Source organism: Populus alba, chromosome 3, assembly GCF_005239225.2.
Source record: "Populus alba chromosome 3, ASM523922v2, whole genome shotgun sequence".
NCBI classification, from domain to species: domain Eukaryota; kingdom Viridiplantae; phylum Streptophyta; class Magnoliopsida; order Malpighiales; family Salicaceae; genus Populus; species Populus alba.
In genome coordinates this window covers 18,499,411-18,518,785 of record NC_133286.1, presented here as the reverse complement: position 1 = coordinate 18,518,785, position 19,375 = coordinate 18,499,411, and the positions used below count along the sequence as shown (strand labels likewise).

Genomic DNA, 19,375 nt, shown 5'->3' with positions numbered 1-19,375 from the left:
AGAGGAAAAACAAAAGTTTAAAACCATAACACAATGCTGGAAAATAAAGTACAAAGAAGTGTCAAAACAATACAGAATTAACCAACCTCAAACATTCTTCTTCAGCTCCTTTTTTATAGATAAATTTAGAAACTAAAAGTTAATGGACATCCCTGCTAATAATTTTAATTACGCACAATAAGCTAGAATTAAATATAAATATTTTTATATTTAAATTTTATGACTTTTGAGTTGAGAAAATTTGTTTATGAAACCTCAAAAGAGTTTTGGAAAAACTTGCCAAATCTTTCTTGTCATTAACTGGACAAAGTGGTGGGCTAGGCTAAAAAATATATTTTTTATTACCAAGTTTAAATTTTAGTTGGAAAAAAATAATATTTTATTATATAAAAAATTATTTTACAATGAATCTAAACTTGTGTCTAGGCCTAGACGCATACATGTGTAAGTTTAATCCCAAAGCTCAATTTGCTTAGGACATCTTCCTTTTAAAAGGTTTGGTGCTTTTTAAATTCAATTTTAACTTTTTAACTTTTCATTAAATAAACATAAAAAAAGGTTTTGTTTTTTTTTCTGTGTAGAATAGAAATTTTTTTAGAAAGTTTTTGGTTTTACAAAAATATATTAACCCATGATTTTTTTAAATTAATTTCTCATTAACCCATATTTTTTTAAATCATGTTAATGTTCCATATTAAATTACTTAAATTGAAAATTACTTTTTAATAAAATTTTAACCCAAAAAGTGAGTATACTCCACTTTTAATTTGGTTTTAAATATGTCCATTTAACCATATTCTTAGATAAAATTTCCAACAATACAACACATCATTAGTAGCCCCTTAAAAGTTGTAATAGTTATTGCAACAATAAACAACAATAACTACTTTTTTTTCTAGAACTAACCTTAACAACGGGACGTCAAATTAAGATCTTAGATGAGGTAGTATGGTATTTTTTTTAGGGGCATATGAAGATTTCCCAACTTGGAATCAATAAGATCAAGTTATATGCAATTTTTTTAATGGCACATGAAAAGTAAAACTTGCCTTTGAAGAACTTGTAATAGTTATCCGAAAATTATCAGATTAAATCAAGTTATATGCAATTTCAAGATATTGAAGACTTGCACTTCTTTCTCAAAAAAAAATAAAGAACAGACATCCTCGAATTGGCTTCGTTTGTGAAGTTTCAAAAACTACTTAGTGTTTGAACTCTAGAAGAACCCCGACTCTACGGTAGTGCCTGTTTGGCATTGCGGCCAAACCGGCTTTTTGAAAAAATTTAAATTTTTTTTTTTTTGCTAAAATTAAGTGCGGTTTGTACTTTTTGAATCGTTTTGATGTGCTGATGTTAAAAATAAATTTTAAAAAATAAAAAAATATTATTGACATGTTTTTTGGCATGAAAAGCTATTTGAAAAGCAGGTGGTGGTGCGTCTTTATTATGCTTCTTTTTTTTGCTGCTGATCTCACATCGAGAACAGCTCCTTGACAGTTGACCATATTTAAGATAGAGCCTTTATTTCTAAATGAGTGTTTAAGAACATTAATTTAAGGAAAGTATTGTTAAGATACGAAAAGGTTTTCTAGATAAAAAAAAAATGTGATTAAATTTTTATATAACTAGTTAATTAAAATTCTCAATGAACTAGAATTTAAAGTCCTTGTTGAAAAAAGGATATTTTGAACTTATAATCTATCTATAAATATATAAATATAAGGGGCAATAAATGCTGTTAAGGCTTTTGCAAATTGAGAAATGGAAAACGATGTTGAATGCGGTGGGAGGGTGGGGAAAGTATATCAGAAAATATATCCAAATGCAACTCCGTTATCAAAAATCTACATAACTATATAAACAACAATAAAAAAAGAAAAAAAGAATACATGATAGAAGAGGATAAATGAACGACAAGAGGAAAACCAAAAGAAAATGCCCTTCAGACATGAGACAACAAACAATAAATCCACTAGAAACAGTGAAGATCAAAATTTTGAAGGGCGTGCGCGATTCAATTCCAAATGCAATCATTGGCTAAGCAACAACTGGTTGAATTGCAATTCCTGCTTCCTTGAAACTTGACACGCTCTCTGATAGATTTTGCAAGGCTTTCTCGAAATTAACGAAACCCATAAACCAGAAGTCGTGCCCATCGGTGCTGACAATTTGAATGTACTTCCTTGATGGATTTTCCAGCATGGTCTCCGAGCTGACTCTGCTTATTTTTTCCAAGGGTATCATAACCTGCCCAAAATAAATTATTATTGAATTCATTATTAGTACCATGATATACACGGATGGCTATGGCAAGATAGAAAATTTAGTTTGAGCTTTGATTAGTACCTTTTGTTTGGAATTTAACAGAGCTTAACTATATATATAATAATAGCTTTGAATGTAGTAAAATCTATCCGAATTGGTGTCTAGCTAGCATGTATTTACCTTGTAGTAGCTCCAGGCCTCCTCTCCTGAAGGAGCAGTATGGCACAGAGGACGGTCACTGCAGAACGCGACGCGAGCAGTTGATAGATAGAGCGTCCCGGCAACAGGGCCAGTAGATGTTGACAGGTAACAAGCAAAAGTCTTCTTCAGCTTCTCATTAGGATCGGTTTCAAATATTTGCTTGAAGAGAGACTCAAAGCCACCCTCTGTGATTGCTTTCGCCGTCAGGTTTACCTTACCCCAGGCAGATTGTGGCACAGATGGCCCTGTGCTAACTGCATTAAAGTGTATGTGCAGGTGCGTGTTAAAACAGGTCAGAAATAAGATTGGAAGATACACTTGAACTGAATTTGTTGTCCGCTTTGACGCCAGAAAATCGCTACTCTTTCATGGTCACAGTCACAGTGATGATCAATTAGCTAAATTTAATACTTCATGGTTTGTGAACATCAACTTACGATTGTGCCACATGTTACGGGCTACGGTCTCTGCCTTCTTGCCCCATTCCTGAAACTTATGGATCACAGGTTCAAAAGATTTCTGGGTTGACTTTTCTGATTTGTCAATGGGAGTATAAACCAGGTATGGGTGCTCGGGGATTTGCTGGTGCTCACTGGCATTCCATAAGGCAGCCTGTTGGTTGTCAGGGTGGACGTTAGGAGCTGCTGCTGGTCCCATGATGTGGGTTCCCCATTTCTTCGGCTTCTCATCCAATGCTGGTGGGTGATCATTAGGTTGGGATTCCTCCGTGACAGTGGCAGATGAGGTTGGTTCATGGAATTCTGCCTCTTGATCAGCCTTAGGTGGTGGTGGTGGTGGTGGTGGTGGTGGTGGAGGTACTTGTTGGGTTTCTGCCTCTTGATATTCAGCCTTAGGAGACGGTGGTGGTGGTGGGTGTTGGGTTTCTGTCTCTAGAGGAGTGCTTGTCATCTTTTACTGAATGGAAGGTAAAAGTGGGAAAACACAAAAAGCGGCAGTTCAAGATTGGTTATCTGATAAAAGTGGGAAAACACAAAAAGCGGCAGTTCAAGATTGGTTATCTGATTCAGTGAGAACTCTTTGGAAGAAATGATGGTTTGATTGGTGCTAATAAACTGTTGATTTATAGAAGTTCAATTCATGGGTTATCCATATTATATAATTTCCAGACACGGTTTCGTTTTCGATGCAATGAAGAAAGATGAGAAATCAACCTTCTAGATTAGCAAGAATGTGTACAGCCTCTTTAGCCAGCCATATAAACTATGCTCTTTCTAGATATTTTGAAAACGGGTGCCAATGTCAAAGCACCGCTTGATATTATCACGGATAGAAAAGAAGGTTTGTCTGCTTTGCATCTACAAATTAACAAAATATCTAAAAAAATATTAATTTAATATTTTTATATAAAAACAATTTTAAATAATAAAAATTGTCATAATATCAAATACATAATTATACAAAATTAGTACTCCTTTTTTATATAAAAAAATTTATTTAGAATAATATTTAATATTTTGTATGAAATTGAAGATAAATAAATTTAATTAATGCTATAAGATCAAGGTAAAATTTTATTAAAAAATAATATAAATAGAAAACGTATTTTTAAATTTTCATTAACATATTTTTAATTTTTAATATAAACAGATATTTGTTTTCCATAAAATTCAGCTCACGTTCACCGGTCAGGGCTCGCCGACTTGAAGCAGGATAATGCGCCACTTCTTCGTATATAAAAATTTAAAAAGCGAAACCCTCCGCCGCCTATGACGAAGGAAACCTTAAGAACTTAATGTGGCATTTACAGTCACATGGGCTTTACATCCCAAGAGGATCTTTTCGGCCCTCAAACGCTAAAAACTATGCTTCGGCCTTTTTAGGTCTCAACGTTAATGGGTCTCATAAACTCTTAGCCCAGTCCATATAGGCAAAATGCATGATAAAATTAAAACTTAAAACGACAGGGACCAAATTGTAATGTTTCATGCCAAAGTGAAAAGGGCTGCATTTGTTTGGTCGTGTCATTGCTGATCCCTGTTGTTTCAATTTTCTAAAATTGATAAAATCTAAACTAAAAGAATGATTTTGGACCAGGACCTGAAGATAAATATAATATCTTCCGTCTCGTTTAACGGAGCTTTGAACTGTAACGTAATATTTTTTTGAATGGGAAATAGCTCGAAGTTCATCTTTGTTGTTTGCTAGAGGTATGATAGGACGGAGAGAGATCCACTGATAAGGCGGTTTTGGTGAGATTTCTATGCCGAAAGGAGGGCATTTCTCAGCGACGGAGTTCTTCCTAACCGCCCCTTATCAGTCGCGCTCCTTCTTCTCGTTTTGAAGAAATAGAAATAAATCAAGGTTTGAAGCCTAGGGGTTTCACCATCTGCTCTAACAGACTCTGCCTTCTCCGGGCATCTTAGTCGGGAATCAAATTCTCTTTCTAAAGAACTTCCTTTGTTCCACCGTATCTTCTTCCTTCCTCTCAAAACAAAGGATTCTATGAGTTCCTCCTTCCCTGCTTACCAGTCCTATATAACCACTTCTTTTTTCATTATCTTCTTCTTCCGTCTCTTATCTTTTAGTTACTTTGAGAGATGGGCAAAACTTTCCTGTTTATTCTGGTTTTTCTTTTCCTTTTTATTTATCATTTCATCACTAACTCTCTTTTTTTTAATATATAAAAAAAAAACATCACACTAAAAATAAAATATGTAAGAGTACCAAGCAATTATAAAATGAATTGCACCGAAACGATATTTTTAATATATATTGAAAAATATGAAAAAAAAGGTCAAATTAAAAGAAACATAAACTTAAAAAAATCACTTGTTTTTATATAAAAAAAACAATAGAATTAATTTGAGCTTCATGTGATTTCTTAACAGTTTCATTGACTAAATTAATCGAATTGATGAAGGATTTGCAACAACTAGAAAGAAAAAAAAGACTAGACTTAGTTGCACTGTGTCAATTTACAGTATAGTTAAATGTTGAGAAATAGTAAGAGAAAAATAAAATTGGCTGTTTTTTTTAGTTTATACTAGTTTGTATATCAAGTGAGGGGATTTTATTTTTTTAAAATGTGAAAACAATATATAGGTTTTAAGAAAATTCTTTGGTATTGATGTATTGTTATTAAACTTGAAAACACAGCTGTTTTGAATTTTTTATGGGGATAAATTTTTCTATTAATGTATCTCTTGTTTATCTTGGTCAATGCAATATTTTTAATTGAAAAAAAAATTTTGTTTAAAAAAATAATAATTTATGATTGTTAAAACATGTTAACAAATAATCTCAAAATAACATGTTCACATTTTGAGTGATTAAAAGCTAAAAAAAACATAAATATGATAAAATCACATTCAAAATTAAATTAAATTCTTAATAATAAAAAAAATTATTTTTAATGTGTTTTCATGAAAAATTTATTGTTAGTATTATTATTTTTAAATAAATTTCATAAAAAATTTAAAAAATTATGAAAATTCAAATAAAAATTTGTAATAATATTTAAAAATGATATCAGACGTAATTAATAAAAAAATCTTAGAGTTAAAAAAGACAACGAGAAGCTAATAAAAAAAGCGATTCATGCTACAACAAGAAACACACAACAAACAAGATAAGCAAAAAATTGAACGCCGTGGAGTATCCAGCTGTAATTACATAATCGGCTAAACAACAACGGGCTGAATTGCGCATTCTGCTTCCCTGAGATTCGACGCCTTCTCCAAGAGATGGTGGGATTGATAAATACTCGGAAATATATGAAAGAGAAGACTGAATTGTATAATTATCATTGAATAACTTTGTCTATACAAATAGCCTTACATAACAAGCTTATGCAACCCACGTTTAACAATCCTTAGAAACATGGCAAGACTAAATCAAATAAATAACAACACCCTTCATAGTAGGGATTTATTAGACTAAACAATAACAAACCAAATCAACTGGGATGCCTTCTCAAATTTGACGAAACCCATGAACCAGAATTCGTACCCGTCAATGGTGACAATCTGAATGTACTTCTCTGGTGGACTTTCTTTCATGGTAACTGGGTTGACTGTGCTCATTTTTCCCAAGGGTATCGTAACCTGCTCAAAGAAGTTTTCATTATTGAATTAATTAATACCAATATAGATGTTACTTTACATTTGTAACTCGTAACTACATGAAGATCCATGATCAAGAAAAACTTCAATGCACTAAAACATGTCAGGATTTCTGCCTCGCAATTTATTTACCTTGTAGTAGCTCCAAGCCTCCTCTCCTGAAGGAGAAGGATGGCACAGACGACGGTCACTGCAGAAAGCGACTCGAGCAGTTGATAGATAGAGCGTCCCGGCAACTGGGCCAGTAGATGTGGAAAGGTAACAAGCAAAAGTCTTCATCAGCTTCTCATTAGGACCAGTTTCGAAAATCTGCTTGAAGAGAGACTCAAAGCCACCCTCTTTGATTGCTTTTGCGGTCAGGTTTACCTTACCCCACGCAGCTTGTGGCACAGATGGCCCTGTTTTAACTGCAATCAAATGTAAAAGTAGATATATGTTAGAAGTAGTTCTCACAAACAAGAAAAAAAATTGTGTCAGCTCGTATGGCAGAAACTCGATATACTGGCGTTATAACATGCTCATTTCGCCGCGATCATATGATATACATTATCAAGGTCAAGTTCGGATTTTATGAATGATTGCATATCAACTTACGATTGTGCCAGATGTTACGGGCTGTGGTCTCTGTTTTCTTGCCCCATTCTTGGAATTTCTGAATCACAGGTTCCAATGATTTCTGGGCTGACTTTTGTGATTTTTCTGTATAAACCAGGTATGGATGCTCGTAGATTTGCTGGTGCTCACTGTCATTCCATAAGGCAGCTTGTTGATTTTCAGAGTGGACGTTAGGTGCCGCTGGGGCTCCCATGATGTGTGTTCCCCATTTCTTGGTTTCCTCGTCTGATGCCGGTGGTTGATTATTAGGCTGTGATTCTTCTGTGACAGAGGTTGCTTCATGGAATTCTGCCTCTTTGGCTTCAGGAGATGATTGTACTGTTGGGTATGACACACGTTGGGCTTCTGTCTCTTGAGGGGTGCGTCTCATCTTTACTTAAATGGAATTGAACGGGAGGTGGATTTTGGGCAAAAGAGAAAAGCTGGCAGTTCAAAATTGATATATTCTTGCAGTGGGCTTTTGTAAGATTTGATTGTTTTTAGCACTAAAGCGCTAGGAGAGCTGCCCTTTATGGAGGTTCATACTACAGTACACGGTTTCAACACGTGCGTGAAAGTTAGCCTGGGAGACTTGATTTCAACTTTGAGAGTTTGACTTTGTTGAATGACATGATAGTATTTTGTTAAACACGTACAGCGACTCATCTTTTCGATTCTGGACATGGACCGATCATATAACTGATGATGAGGCTGGACTGTGCAGCCCAAATGCAAAGCCCATGTACCAGAAGAACTACACCTGGCTCTCTCTTTTAGGTTATCAAATAAAACGATACCATTTTAGTTATAAGAAAATCAATGTAAAACCTAATCTTAATTAAATTATAAATCGATGAATAATCAAATTAACCCATTAAGCTAAGATTTATAAATGAATTTTACAACATGAGATAAATAAAATAAAAATTAAGCTTTTGACGTTCAACACGTGATAATGAATGATGGACACGTGTTATAAACATGCATTGAAATTATTTTGATAAACAAAACCTATTTAAAAAAGACTCAATATCTTTGTTTCTGTATGATCATATCTGTATCTAGCCTGTATTATTTTTTTATTTTTTTTAATTAATTTTTTTTCTCAACGTCATCACTCAATATTGAACAGATTGAGAATTGAGCTTCATAATTATTTTTTAATTTTATTTCTATAGGATTTATTATGATCTCATGACCCGAGTTACTAGTTTTACAAATTAACTAGGTTGACTCAGGTTTTTTTTATCCTTGTTTTTAATTGATTTGTTTTTCAATTTCATTCTTCAACATTGAATTGATTAAGAATGGAACTTTATAAGTTTTTTTATTTGCTTTCTATGGAATTATTTCAATCTCCTAACCCAGATTTTGCAAGTTAACCCTAGTTGACTCCTGTCAATTTTTATCCTTTTATTATTTTTTTCATTTAATCATTTATATTTGATTGATTAAGAATTGAGATTTATAACTATTTTTTTTATTTTCTTTCAACAGGGCTATCATGGTTTTATGACTCAAGTCACGAATTAGGTTAGTTAACTCGAGGTTTTTTTTCCTTTTTTTGTTATTTTTTTTTAATTTTAATTTTCAATATTGAGTTATTAGAAATTAGATTTTATAATTTGTTTCAGTTTGCATTTTATAAGATTATCTCAGTTTCTTGACACGAGTCACAAGTTTGGTCGGTTGACTCGAGTTCACTCAAGTGGTTTTTTATATCTTTTTTTTTATCCTTTAATATTGGATTGATTGAGAATTAATCTTCATAATTTATTTTGATTTATTTTATATAAAATTATCCTAAACTCATAACTCAAGTTTGACAAGTTAATCTGGGTTGACTCAGCTCATTTATTTAATTAAATTTTATTTTTAATTTCATCATTTAATATTGAATTAAATGAATATTAATTTTAATATTTTTTCAATTTATTTTTATGGAGTTATTAAGATCTCACGATCTAAGTAGTGGATTTGACAAATGAAACCAAGTTAATCCAAGTCAATTTAATATATAAAAAATATTTTCTTGATTTTTTGTTAATTTGAACTATATTGTTATCAATTTTTTTGAATTATCTTTAAATATATCAAGTTGATCAGATCATTTTATTTTATTTTTACTATAAAAAAAAAACATATCAATATCACTTGGATTTTTTTTCTATATTAAAAAAAAATACCCGGACCAAAACTTAGCGTAGAAAGGTAAGGGCCTAGTGTATCCTAAGATGAGAAGTTGATATTTTGAAGCTAGAAAGGTAGTTATGGTCTGTCTGGTCCGTTGACACAACGATTGAACTTTGAAGAGAGATTAGGTAATTAAACCAATAATTAAAACCTTAATAAGAGATCACGTCAGTAATCTCACTGGGAAACTGCCTGCTGAGGTAACCACAATTACGTTTTAAAAGGTGCTATTTATTTTGTTTCAAACAGCTTTTCCATCTCTGCACTCTATTCTTCACTCTCTCTGCTGTCAAAACCTCTAGCAAAATGAGTGGCCACCACCACCACCACCATTCACCACCGCCGCAAGGTAAGTCTCCAAGAGTTGACCATGTTCACCCTTTCTTTTTGGTTCAATTTTCCCTCTAGCAAAATTGATTTTTTGTTTCCAGCAAGAAGAAGACCGGGGTGCATATGCATTTTTTTGTGACAATGTTTTATGAAATTCAGGGATTCCACCTCCATATCCTCCGCCAGATTTTCAACCCCCGCCAGTGCCTGCACCACCTCCACCTGGTTATCAAAGCTATTTCTATGAAGGGCCCCCGCCTCCTCCTCCACCCTCTCACGCGTACCATGTTCGTCATGATCATGGGGGAAGTAGTGGTTGCTGTTCATTCCTAAGAGGATGGTACGTGTGATCTCTGACTCTATTAGTTTTTGGCTCCGCGTCTCTTAAACAAGTATGATGATGCAAATTGTTTCTTGTTTTTCATAGATCTGGAGTGCATCTCATTTGGGTCTAATTAAGCTTCCGTTGAAATTAATTTTACCCATGTTATTGATCCTTTAAAAGTTGTTGTAGAAACAGGCGACCATGTCTCCATTGGTGTTACTTCTTAGAGAGTGGTTGTTTTGTTTTGTTTTGTGTTGCTTTCTCCCTAACTCGACCAGTCGTTCTCCCCATTAAGCAGAGGAACTTACACCAACCTTTACCGGATCGAAATTTGGATGTCTGTAACAACTATCTCTTATGTATGTATATGAATGTGAAAAAGAAGAACTTCCCTTATAAGTGGTGTGGTTACAGATTATGGAGTCCAATCGATTTGGATTAACCATTTCGAAGTTCAAAATAAAAGGCAAAGGAATCAACTGTTTACGATGTAAATGCAGTATTTTTCATTCTGAAATATATTAAAATAATATATTTTTAAAAAAAAAATTAAAAATTATTTTTAATATTAATGCATTAAAATAATCTTAAAATATCAAAAAATTATTCATTTGAATAAAAAATATATATAAATATATAAATTTTTTTAAAAAATATTTTTAAAATGCAAAAACAAATAGCATTAAACTATAAGTGATGGTATAAAGAAGACATTTGGCTTATTTGGTATCCTTTGCTAGAACACAATTAGAGGAAGTGGTTATTTTGTCAAAATGGTTTTTTGATAGGAGAAAATGTAGTATTTCATGCTTAAATCCTTGATCTGGTGGTATTTCGAAGCCCTGTTGAGATGAGATTTTAACATACCATTCCCAGTAAACAGCTCTTCAAGTTGAATTGTGTTGCTCACCAAGAATCATCCACTTGGTGAGACTCGCTTTTTTTCTGTTGAGATTCATCCTAGTGGTAAGGAAATTGATGTTGCTGTGGTCTAACTGCAGCTTGGTGATGATTTATATAGCATCTAGCTGAGAGCAGAGGAAACCTTTATGAGCCTATTATTGATAGAGTAGAAGTATTTGAGTGAGCTACGAGACGACACCATGATTTTCCCCGCACCAAGGTTTTTCACATAAAAAAATTATTATTTTCTTTGATTGCTTTCTTGGCTTGATTTCTTACGTTGGTTTGATATTGCATGTTCGATTGCTTACTGAGATTCCGTTTTATTGCACAAAGAGGAAAAGGTTTTGACTTTATCGTGAGGATTTGTTGGGGGGTCGCTGGTGTGAGAGTGATTAGAAAGCTTTTCATAAGGTCTTAATGGCTTTCAGAAAGCTCAAGTTTGTGTGTTTAGAAAGGACTCGTACACGATCAAAAAAACAACCAAACTACAAGTCCCAAGTACTTTTCCCTCTTTAGATGTATGGCCTTCAGCCTCCGACTTGTAACTTGCAGAGTATTCTGCAGAAGTTGTACGGAATGTAGTTTTAATATACACAAGGGGAAAAAAAGTTGGTGAATTCGTATTGTAGATCATATGGAGAACCATCATTATGAACAGAAAATTCAAAATTACTCTCTCAAACTCTTACTTCAAAAACATTTTGGGATAGGGGTGATCTATAATTTCTTACGGGAACAAGAACAGGTCCAATATCAGAAGGACTAATACAAAACTTGTTTGCCCCCAAGGAGGTAGGTCCGCCCCTGCAAATAGAGAACATGCTTGCCAGGGCTAAACCCTAGCTTGTTTAATTTGATTGTATACCACAGCCATATGAATAATTTAAAAAACACTTGCACAAGCTTATTCAATTTAAACTCTTGAAGTAATTCATAGCAGAAGAAACTCCACCGAGCATGCAGGTAAATTATTCATGAACTAGTATGGAATGCAGGACGGAGAGAGTGCGGGTTAAGGCACAATATTCAAAACTTAAGATGGAAAGGAGCCTCAGAAATCTGAACTCCCTATGGATATAGGCCCATTAGAAGAAAGTCATTATTAGAATAATGTCTTGCTATCTTAGCAATCAAAATACCGTTGTGTTAGCATTTGCATCTACTTGCACAGCTTATTTTTTACTAATCTTGATTCACATGTAAAGTAAATGTGCAATTGAACGTAAATCCTCCTGGTGCTTATGAGTTATTCGATCTGTTCACAAGCTAGAAAATGATTTTGATTCTTTCTCCATGATTAAATTATCTCTAGATGTATCTTAGTTCTTCTTATCTTCCTTCACTTATCTTCTAATCCCTCCATACTTGCAGTTTGGCTGCTCTTTGTTGTTGCTGTGTTTGGGAAGAGTGCTGCTGCTGCCTTTAGGCCTTTTTATGTGTCTGGTATTTTACTTTCACGGAATTTGGCTGTTCTGTTTTAGAATGTAGTTTGGCTGTTCTTTTTTTCTCTTCAAAACTGGAGAACCAGCATGCATATTACATTTATTTTGTTGTGTCTTTATTGACTATCATGTCGATCTTAGTTCGTGGGAGTTCACAACGTTTTTGATAGAGAAACAACGTTGGTGTTGGTGATTCTCCATTCAACTTCATTAAGCTTTCCGTATAGCCAGTTTCTGGTTTTATCGACCAAACCATAGATGTGTATAATCATAAACTTGCCACAACTTAACTAAAGAAATCCTCTGACTGTTAAAACGCAGTGATATGAGATTATTTTCAAAAAGAGTTCAAAAATCCAGATAACCATTTTATCTGTTCTTCCCCCAATCATGTCAAAACCCCATTAACTAGATATGATTAGCATATGGATCTTTCTTTATTTTTTTGCAAAATGTTGAGAAATATGGTTAGTATCATACAGAAAGCAATTCTTTCGCTGTTTTTTGAAACATGTAGATAAATCTGATCGTTAATAAATCATATTGTTACAAGCTGTCAACTCCCAAGGTAGATAGACTGACAAATCTTCAACAAGGCTGGCAAATCTACAAAACAGATACTCCATTGATCTTGATAAATACACTAATTTATTTTAGTTGAGGTTTTCAATTGCCACAAATAACAATGGCGTGGAAATATTAATAAAGTAATCAAGGATTCGATCATCATTGATCCAATCAATCAGGAACAAGTCTTTTGCTTGAATCAGGCGTTGTTTATTTATGCTTTGTGCAACAGTTGCAGGGCGCGTAATGTTTATTAATACATTACCCAAATAGATTTTCTTTAAGTTGGCCGGTGCACGATGTCTTCACTATTAAAATTAGAAAAAATAAATAAATTGGGATTAATAATTATAGTTCCAAAAATTAGGATTAGGTTGCACATAAAAATAAAACGAAAAGGAAAGAAAAGGAGAAGGAAGAGGAAAGAAAGTTTCAACCTTTTGAGTTCGTTTTGGTTAATCCATCGTGTTAAGCATTATTATTAAATTTAGTCTAACTCATCAACTTTAAAACCTTTGCATCCGACTTATAATTTAACTTTGATTTAAAATTAAATTATATAAAAATTATTTTGATATGTCTCAATTAACTTAATAAATTCAAATATAATCTGAATAATAAGTAAAAAAACATAGTTTGAATTTAAAAGAATAATAATCAAATGACATTTTTAAAACATTAGAATGACAACTTGTTAGATTGAACTAGATTTTATAGCACAACATGTTAAACCTGTGACTCGGGTCATGAACTCCAATAAGTTTAAGAATATTTTTTTAAATTATTTTTTATTTAATCATACAGTAATAAAATTAAAGATATACTTATAAAATCAAGTGCAAATCAAATGTTAGAACGTTTATTTGAGACTGCAATAATCTCATAGAAAGTAAACCGAGATAAATTAAAAAAATAAATCCAAAATCAAATAAAAATTGAAAGATGATAGAAAAAAAAATCAAAAATAAAAGGAACACTTGCTTCACTCTTCATGTGAACAATGCACCTTAATTTTCAAAATCAAATAAAAATTGAAATATGAAAAAAAAAACAAAAAAAAAGGGACACTTGCTTCACTCTTCATGTGAACAATGCACCTGAATTTTTTTAGTTCGTAGTATGATCTTTCAGAGATTGCAATGGAGCAACTTCACCATTATTTTAAAACTTGATTAGACCTAATAAGTTAATTCAAGGTTAAATCAACTTAGATTTTTGTAAGCATATAAAAAATTAATTTAATATAAAAAACTAGGTAACCCGGCTAAAATTATTGAACTCATGGAACTTACTCTGAAATAATCCCTCAATCAAGTTCAAAAACTACGCACAAGTTATATTTCCTACATCCATGCCTTACATTAATTTGGGAAGGAGAAGAAAACTTTTTTTTCATGGCGTTTGGGGATTTCTCATTAATTAAAGATAATATTTTTTATATTTATAATTAATATTTTATAGTTAATATCAATAAAAGAAAAGTAATAAAAAATTGAGTTTTACAATAACTCTCATACACAATGAAATAAAAATTATATATATATATATATATATATATATATAAATACAACAACAAATTTATTTTGAATGATCAATTATTCTAAATATATATAAAACGAAAGATCAATATATATATAAAAGAAAAGTCATCCTTAGTCTTGTATATATAGAAGACTAAGGATGACTTTTCTTTTATATATAATACGAGATGACATGCCCGTGCGCTGCCGCGGGCTTATAAAATAAATACACTTGATAGTGTTATAACTGTGAACCAATGCTAGATAAGTAATAGAAATTAAAGGTATGATAGAGCAAATATTTCATGACGGAAAGATACAATGCTTTCACAACATGATTTAGCTTTTTAGTTAATAAAAAGAAAAAAAAAATTACAAAGCTAAATTCTCTATCAACTTAATATTAAAAAAAAACCAATAAAGATAATTTTGGAAGGAAAAAAACCCATGAGAAAAAATATTGCAACAATTGACAATGTTGTGTAAGGAAAACTATAGCGCTTTTTCCAATAAAATAAAATAAAAAACCATTTAGAGAAATATTGTAGCAATCCACAGTGTTTTGTGAGAAAAACTACAACGCTTTCCTCATATGATTTAGCTTTATTGTAATTATAATTTTTAACCAACTCAATATTAAAAAAAAAATCGACAAAGATAATTTTGAAAAAAATAATAAAAAAATCAATGGGAAAACACTGCAACAATTCATAGTGTTTTAAAGAAAAAAAAATATAAAGCTAAATTCTTAATCAGCTCAATATTAAAAAAAAATCGACAGAGACAATTTTAGAAAAAAAAAAAACAAAACAAACACCAAAAAAGAGAAAAATATCATGTTGGAAACACTGTAGCAATTCACAGTGTTTTGTGATGAAAGTTACAGTGCTTCCGCACATTATTTAACCTTATTTGTAATGATTTATAATTGTAATTCACAAACAACTCAATATTAAAAAAAAATGAAAAGGATAATTTGAAAAAAATTATAACAAAAAAAAACCATGCGGAGAGACACTGTAGCAATCCATAATGTTTTTATGAGCAAAGCTACAATGCTTTCCCCACATGATTAAGCTTTATTACAAAGTTAAATTCTTACCAACTCAATATTAGAAAAAATAAAATGGACGAAGATAATTTTGGAAAAAATATTATAAAAAAAGAAAACACAAGAAACTGGAAAAAAAAAACCATATGAGGAAAAATTGTATTAATCCATAGTGTTTTGTGAGGAAAAACTTGTAATTGCAATTCTTAACCAGCTTAATATTTAAAAAATAAAATTGACGAAGATAATTTTAGGGAAAAACATAACAAAAACAGGAAAAAACCATGTGAGAAAAAAAACTGTAGCAATCAACAGTAATTTTTGAGGAAATTTACAGTGCTTTCCTCACATATTATAACTGTAATTTTTAACCAGCTCCATATTAAAAAATAAAATAAAAAAGATAATTTCAGAGAAAAAAAAAAAACCATGCAGAGAAACATTGTAGAAATCAACAATGTTTTTAAAGAAAAAAAATTACAAAACTAAACTCTCAATTAGCTCAATATTAAAAAAAAAAATCGACAAATATAATTTTAAAAAATAAAAAAATAAAATAGAAAAAATATGTGAAAAAACATCGCAGCACTCCACAGTATTTTAATGAAAAAAATTAGAAAGCAAACATTTTAACCAAGTCAATATTTAAAAGTTAAAATTAACAAAATTAATTTTGAAAAAAAAATTAATAAAAAATGAAAAAAAGAAAAAATAGGAAAGTTGAAAAAAAAAGTAAATTTGAAAAAAAAAAAAAAAAAAAGAAACGGAAAAAAAGAGGAAAAGTTAGGAAAAAAAAAACAAAAAAGGAGTAAAGCACTGTTAAAAAATGAAAAAGTAGAAAAGTTGAAAAAAAAAAGTAAATTTAAAAAAAAAAAAAAGAAAAGAAACGGAAAAAAAAAGAAAAAGAAGGAAAGCACTGTGGATTACTGTTGTAATCCACAGTGCTTTGTGTGTGGGGGAACAGTGATTCCCCCACACCATTTAGATATTGTTAATATAAATATAAACCCTTCTTAAGTCGGTTATACTCTGAATTAGTATGGCGGCATCTGGGTGTTGGTGACTTTGATTAATCTTCTCATAGAATATTAGTAAAATTGGAAATTTAAAAGCAAGTAGAAACTTGGGGACAAAGCATCCGGCCAATTAAATAGGCACCAACAAGAGCATATATTCGTCGTCAAATCACCTTCCAATCAACAGCAGTCCTACGCAAACCTTTCTCAAAAAACCCTAAGCAATTCCCACTACAATGGCACCACCATCTCTCCTTGGGCCTCCAGAGATCAAGAAGCCAACGCCAACGCCCACTCCACCACAGCAAGCCTCAACAACTGTACGTAATCCCTTTGTAGATCTCATGGTAGACAATTTCAATAAAACCACTGTTAATCAATCACCACGAATGGGTTACACTGAAAATATGTCAGCCACCTTTCTCTCCTCGGGCAACCCCTGTCTTGATTTATTTTTCCATGTAGTACCAAATACCCCACCGGAATCCCTCGAGAAAAGAATACACTCTGCCTGGAACCACAACCCCTTGACCACCCTCAAACTCATCTGTAACCTTAGAGGTGTCCGTGGAACCGGAAAATCTGATAAAGAAGGGTTTTACACATCAGCAATCTGGCTACACAACAACCACCCCAAAACTCTAGCCTGCAATATTCCATCCATGGCGGATTTCGGTTACTTTAAGGATTTGCCTGAAATTCTTTACCGACTTTTAGAAGGGCCTGATGTGAGAAAGATCCAAAAACAAGAGTGGAGGCAGAGAAAAGGCAGAAAGACTGGAAGGAGAGCGGGATTTAAGATTGGGCAACCAGAGACTCTAGCGCCATTTCAACGCAACAAGAAAAAGCCTACGAATGCTAAATCGTCAAGAAATGCTGGGCCTAGCATTCCCATTCATATCAGAATCCAGAATGAAAAGAGAGAGGCTGAGATGGAGAAAGAGAATGCAAGTATTGCCAGGAAAGAGAGAAGGGCAGCCATGGCGAAGAAGGTTATTGAAAGATATAGTCATGACCCTGATTATCGGTTCTTATATGAGGGCATATCGGATTTCTTTGCGGGTTGCCTTAAGACTGATATGCAACACTTGAATTCTAGTAATACAACAAAGGTCAGTCTTGCTGCGAAATGGTGCCCCTCTATTGATTCTTCCTTTGATCGATCAACTCTGTTGTGTGAGAGTATTGCAAGGAAGGTATTTCCTAGAGAATCTTATCCTGAATATGAAGGAATCGAAGAGGCACATTATGCTTATCGTGTTCGTGATCGATTGAGGAAGGAGGTTTTGGTTCCACTTCGTAAGGTTCTTGAGTTGCCTGAGGTTTATATCGGTGCTAATAGATGGGATTCCATCCCATACAATAGAGTTGCTTCTGTGGCCATGAAGTTCTACAAGAAAAAGTTTTTTAAGCATGATGCAGAGCGTTTCAGACAGTATTTGGAAGATGTGAAAGCTGGAAAGACCAAGATTGCAGCAGGTGCATTGCTGCCTCATGAGATCATCGAGTCTTTGAACGATGACGATGGTGGAGAAGTAGCAGAGCTGCAGTGGAAGAGAATCGTTGATGATTTATTGCAGAAAGGGAAGATGAAAAACTGTATAGCTGTCTGTGATGTGTCCGGTAGCATGTCTGGGACTCCAATGGAGGTTTCTGTGGCACTTGGTCTGTTGGTTTCAGAGCTATGTGAAGAGCCATGGAAGGGTAAGCTAATTACATTCAGTCAAAACCCCATGCTTCAAATGGTTGAAGGAGATAGTCTTCTACAGAAGACTAAGTTTGTGAGGAGCATTGAGTGGGGCATGAACACTAATTTCCAAAAGGTGTTTGATCTTATTTTGCAAGTTGCTGTTAATGGTAATTTGAGAGAGGATCAAATGATCAAGAGGGTGTTTGTGTTTAGTGACATGGAATTTGATCAAGCTTCCTGCGATCCTTGGGAAACAGACTATCAAGTCATTGCAAGGAAGTTTACTGAAAAGGGTTATGGTAATGTAATCCCAGAGATTGTGTTTTGGAATTTGAGAGACTCAAGGGCTACACCAGTACCTGGTACACAGAAGGGAGTTGCACTTGTGAGTGGGTTTTCTAAAAATTTGATGAAATTGTTTTTGGACGGAGATGGTGAAATAAGCCCTGAAGCTGTTATGAAAGAGGCCATCGCTGGGGAAGAGTATCAGAAGTTGGTTGTGCTTGATTGATATGGTTGTCTGTATATAAAGAAAAACAAAAACATGAAAAGAAGCTTATTTCCGGTTCATAATTTTTCCTTTCCTGAGCTCTGGAACATGGCAGATATAATCATCCCTACCCCACTAGCATAACTCAAAATGTAAATTACCCGAGTTCTTAATATAAATTTTTTTTTTTCTCTCTAATTTTTTCTTTTCTCGCCTTCATAGTAACAGTCATCTTTTATTTTCTTTCCCTTCTCTCTATTCTTCAATTTCACATAAATTATTATTATTATTATTTAGGAAGCTATATTGTTGTGGAAATTATTTAGGAAGTTATTAGTTTGGCTTGAATTTCAAGTTTACTTGGACATTAAAATTAATATTCTCCATATAATCACTTTAATTGTAATTTTTTACTTGTTGATACACAATTTCAATACAAGTTTATCTCAAACTTTTCATCAATTTATCTTTCTTGCAATTTACTTTAGGAGTTATTTATTTCTAGATAAGTGTAAAATTAAAGTTTACTAACCATTTTGGAAATAATTGAATATAATTTGATCATGCGTTTCAGATAGCCTTTACGGTCAATTAATTTATTAAAATTGAATGTTTATTATTTAAACTATACTTTATAGTTTGATAATTATATTATTTTATGTCTGATATGAACAGTGCTTGGTTAATCCATGTTTGTGTGATA

General features: G+C 32.6%; 3 protein-coding genes across 3 annotated transcripts; 1 reads left to right on the top strand and 2 right to left on the bottom strand.

Annotated features, from left to right (window-relative positions):
- Positions 1-1,815: 1,815 nt before the first annotated feature.
- LOC118054447 (GEM-like protein 5) lies at positions 1,816-3,549 on the bottom strand. The gene is made up of 4 exons (XM_073408334.1): positions 3,491-3,549; positions 2,904-3,442; positions 2,446-2,720; positions 1,816-2,247 (listed from the first exon to the last, which is right to left on the bottom strand). The coding sequence occupies exons 2-4, from the start codon at positions 3,373-3,375 to the stop codon at positions 2,038-2,040; spliced, it is 957 nt and encodes a 318-aa protein (XP_073264435.1). The 5' UTR covers positions 3,376-3,442; positions 3,491-3,549; the 3' UTR covers positions 1,816-2,037.
- A 2,534-nt stretch (positions 3,550-6,083) lies between these two features.
- LOC118054446 (GEM-like protein 5) lies at positions 6,084-7,628 on the bottom strand. The gene is made up of 3 exons (XM_035066042.2): positions 7,143-7,628; positions 6,681-6,955; positions 6,084-6,530 (listed from the first exon to the last, which is right to left on the bottom strand). Exons 1-3 carry the CDS (start codon positions 7,531-7,533, stop codon positions 6,363-6,365), a joined length of 834 nt encoding a protein of 277 aa, XP_034921933.1. The 5' UTR covers positions 7,534-7,628; the 3' UTR covers positions 6,084-6,362.
- An 8,959-nt stretch (positions 7,629-16,587) lies between these two features.
- LOC118054443 (uncharacterized) lies at positions 16,588-18,865 on the top strand. Its single transcript, XM_035066039.2, has one exon. The coding sequence runs from the start codon at positions 16,729-16,731 to the stop codon at positions 18,691-18,693; it is 1,965 nt and encodes a 654-aa protein (XP_034921930.1). The 5' UTR covers positions 16,588-16,728; the 3' UTR covers positions 18,694-18,865.
- Positions 18,866-19,375: the final 510 nt, after the last annotated feature.

Excerpts from the sequence above, each read along its gene's own strand:
- LOC118054447 (XM_073408334.1), bottom strand. The coding sequence starts at position 3,375 with ATGACAAGCACTCCTCTAGAGACAGAAACCCAACACCCACCACCACCA. Across the intron at positions 2,721-2,903 it reads CCGTAACATGTGGCACAATC|TTAGCACAGGGCCATCTGTG; the intron begins GTAAGTTGATGT and ends ACTTTAATGCAG. Across the intron at positions 2,248-2,445 it reads AGGCCTGGAGCTACTACAAG|GTTATGATACCCTTGGAAAA; the intron begins GTAAATACATGC and ends TATTTTGGGCAG.
- LOC118054446 (XM_035066042.2), bottom strand. The coding sequence starts at position 7,533 with ATGAGACGCACCCCTCAAGAGACAGAAGCCCAACGTGTGTCATACCCA. Across the intron at positions 6,956-7,142 it reads CCGTAACATCTGGCACAATC|TTAAAACAGGGCCATCTGTG; the intron begins GTAAGTTGATAT and ends ATTTGATTGCAG. Across the intron at positions 6,531-6,680 it reads AGGCTTGGAGCTACTACAAG|GTTACGATACCCTTGGGAAA; the intron begins GTAAATAAATTG and ends TTCTTTGAGCAG.
- LOC118054443 (XM_035066039.2), top strand. The coding sequence starts at position 16,729 with ATGGCACCACCATCTCTCCTTGGGCCTCCAGAGATCAAGAAGCCAACG.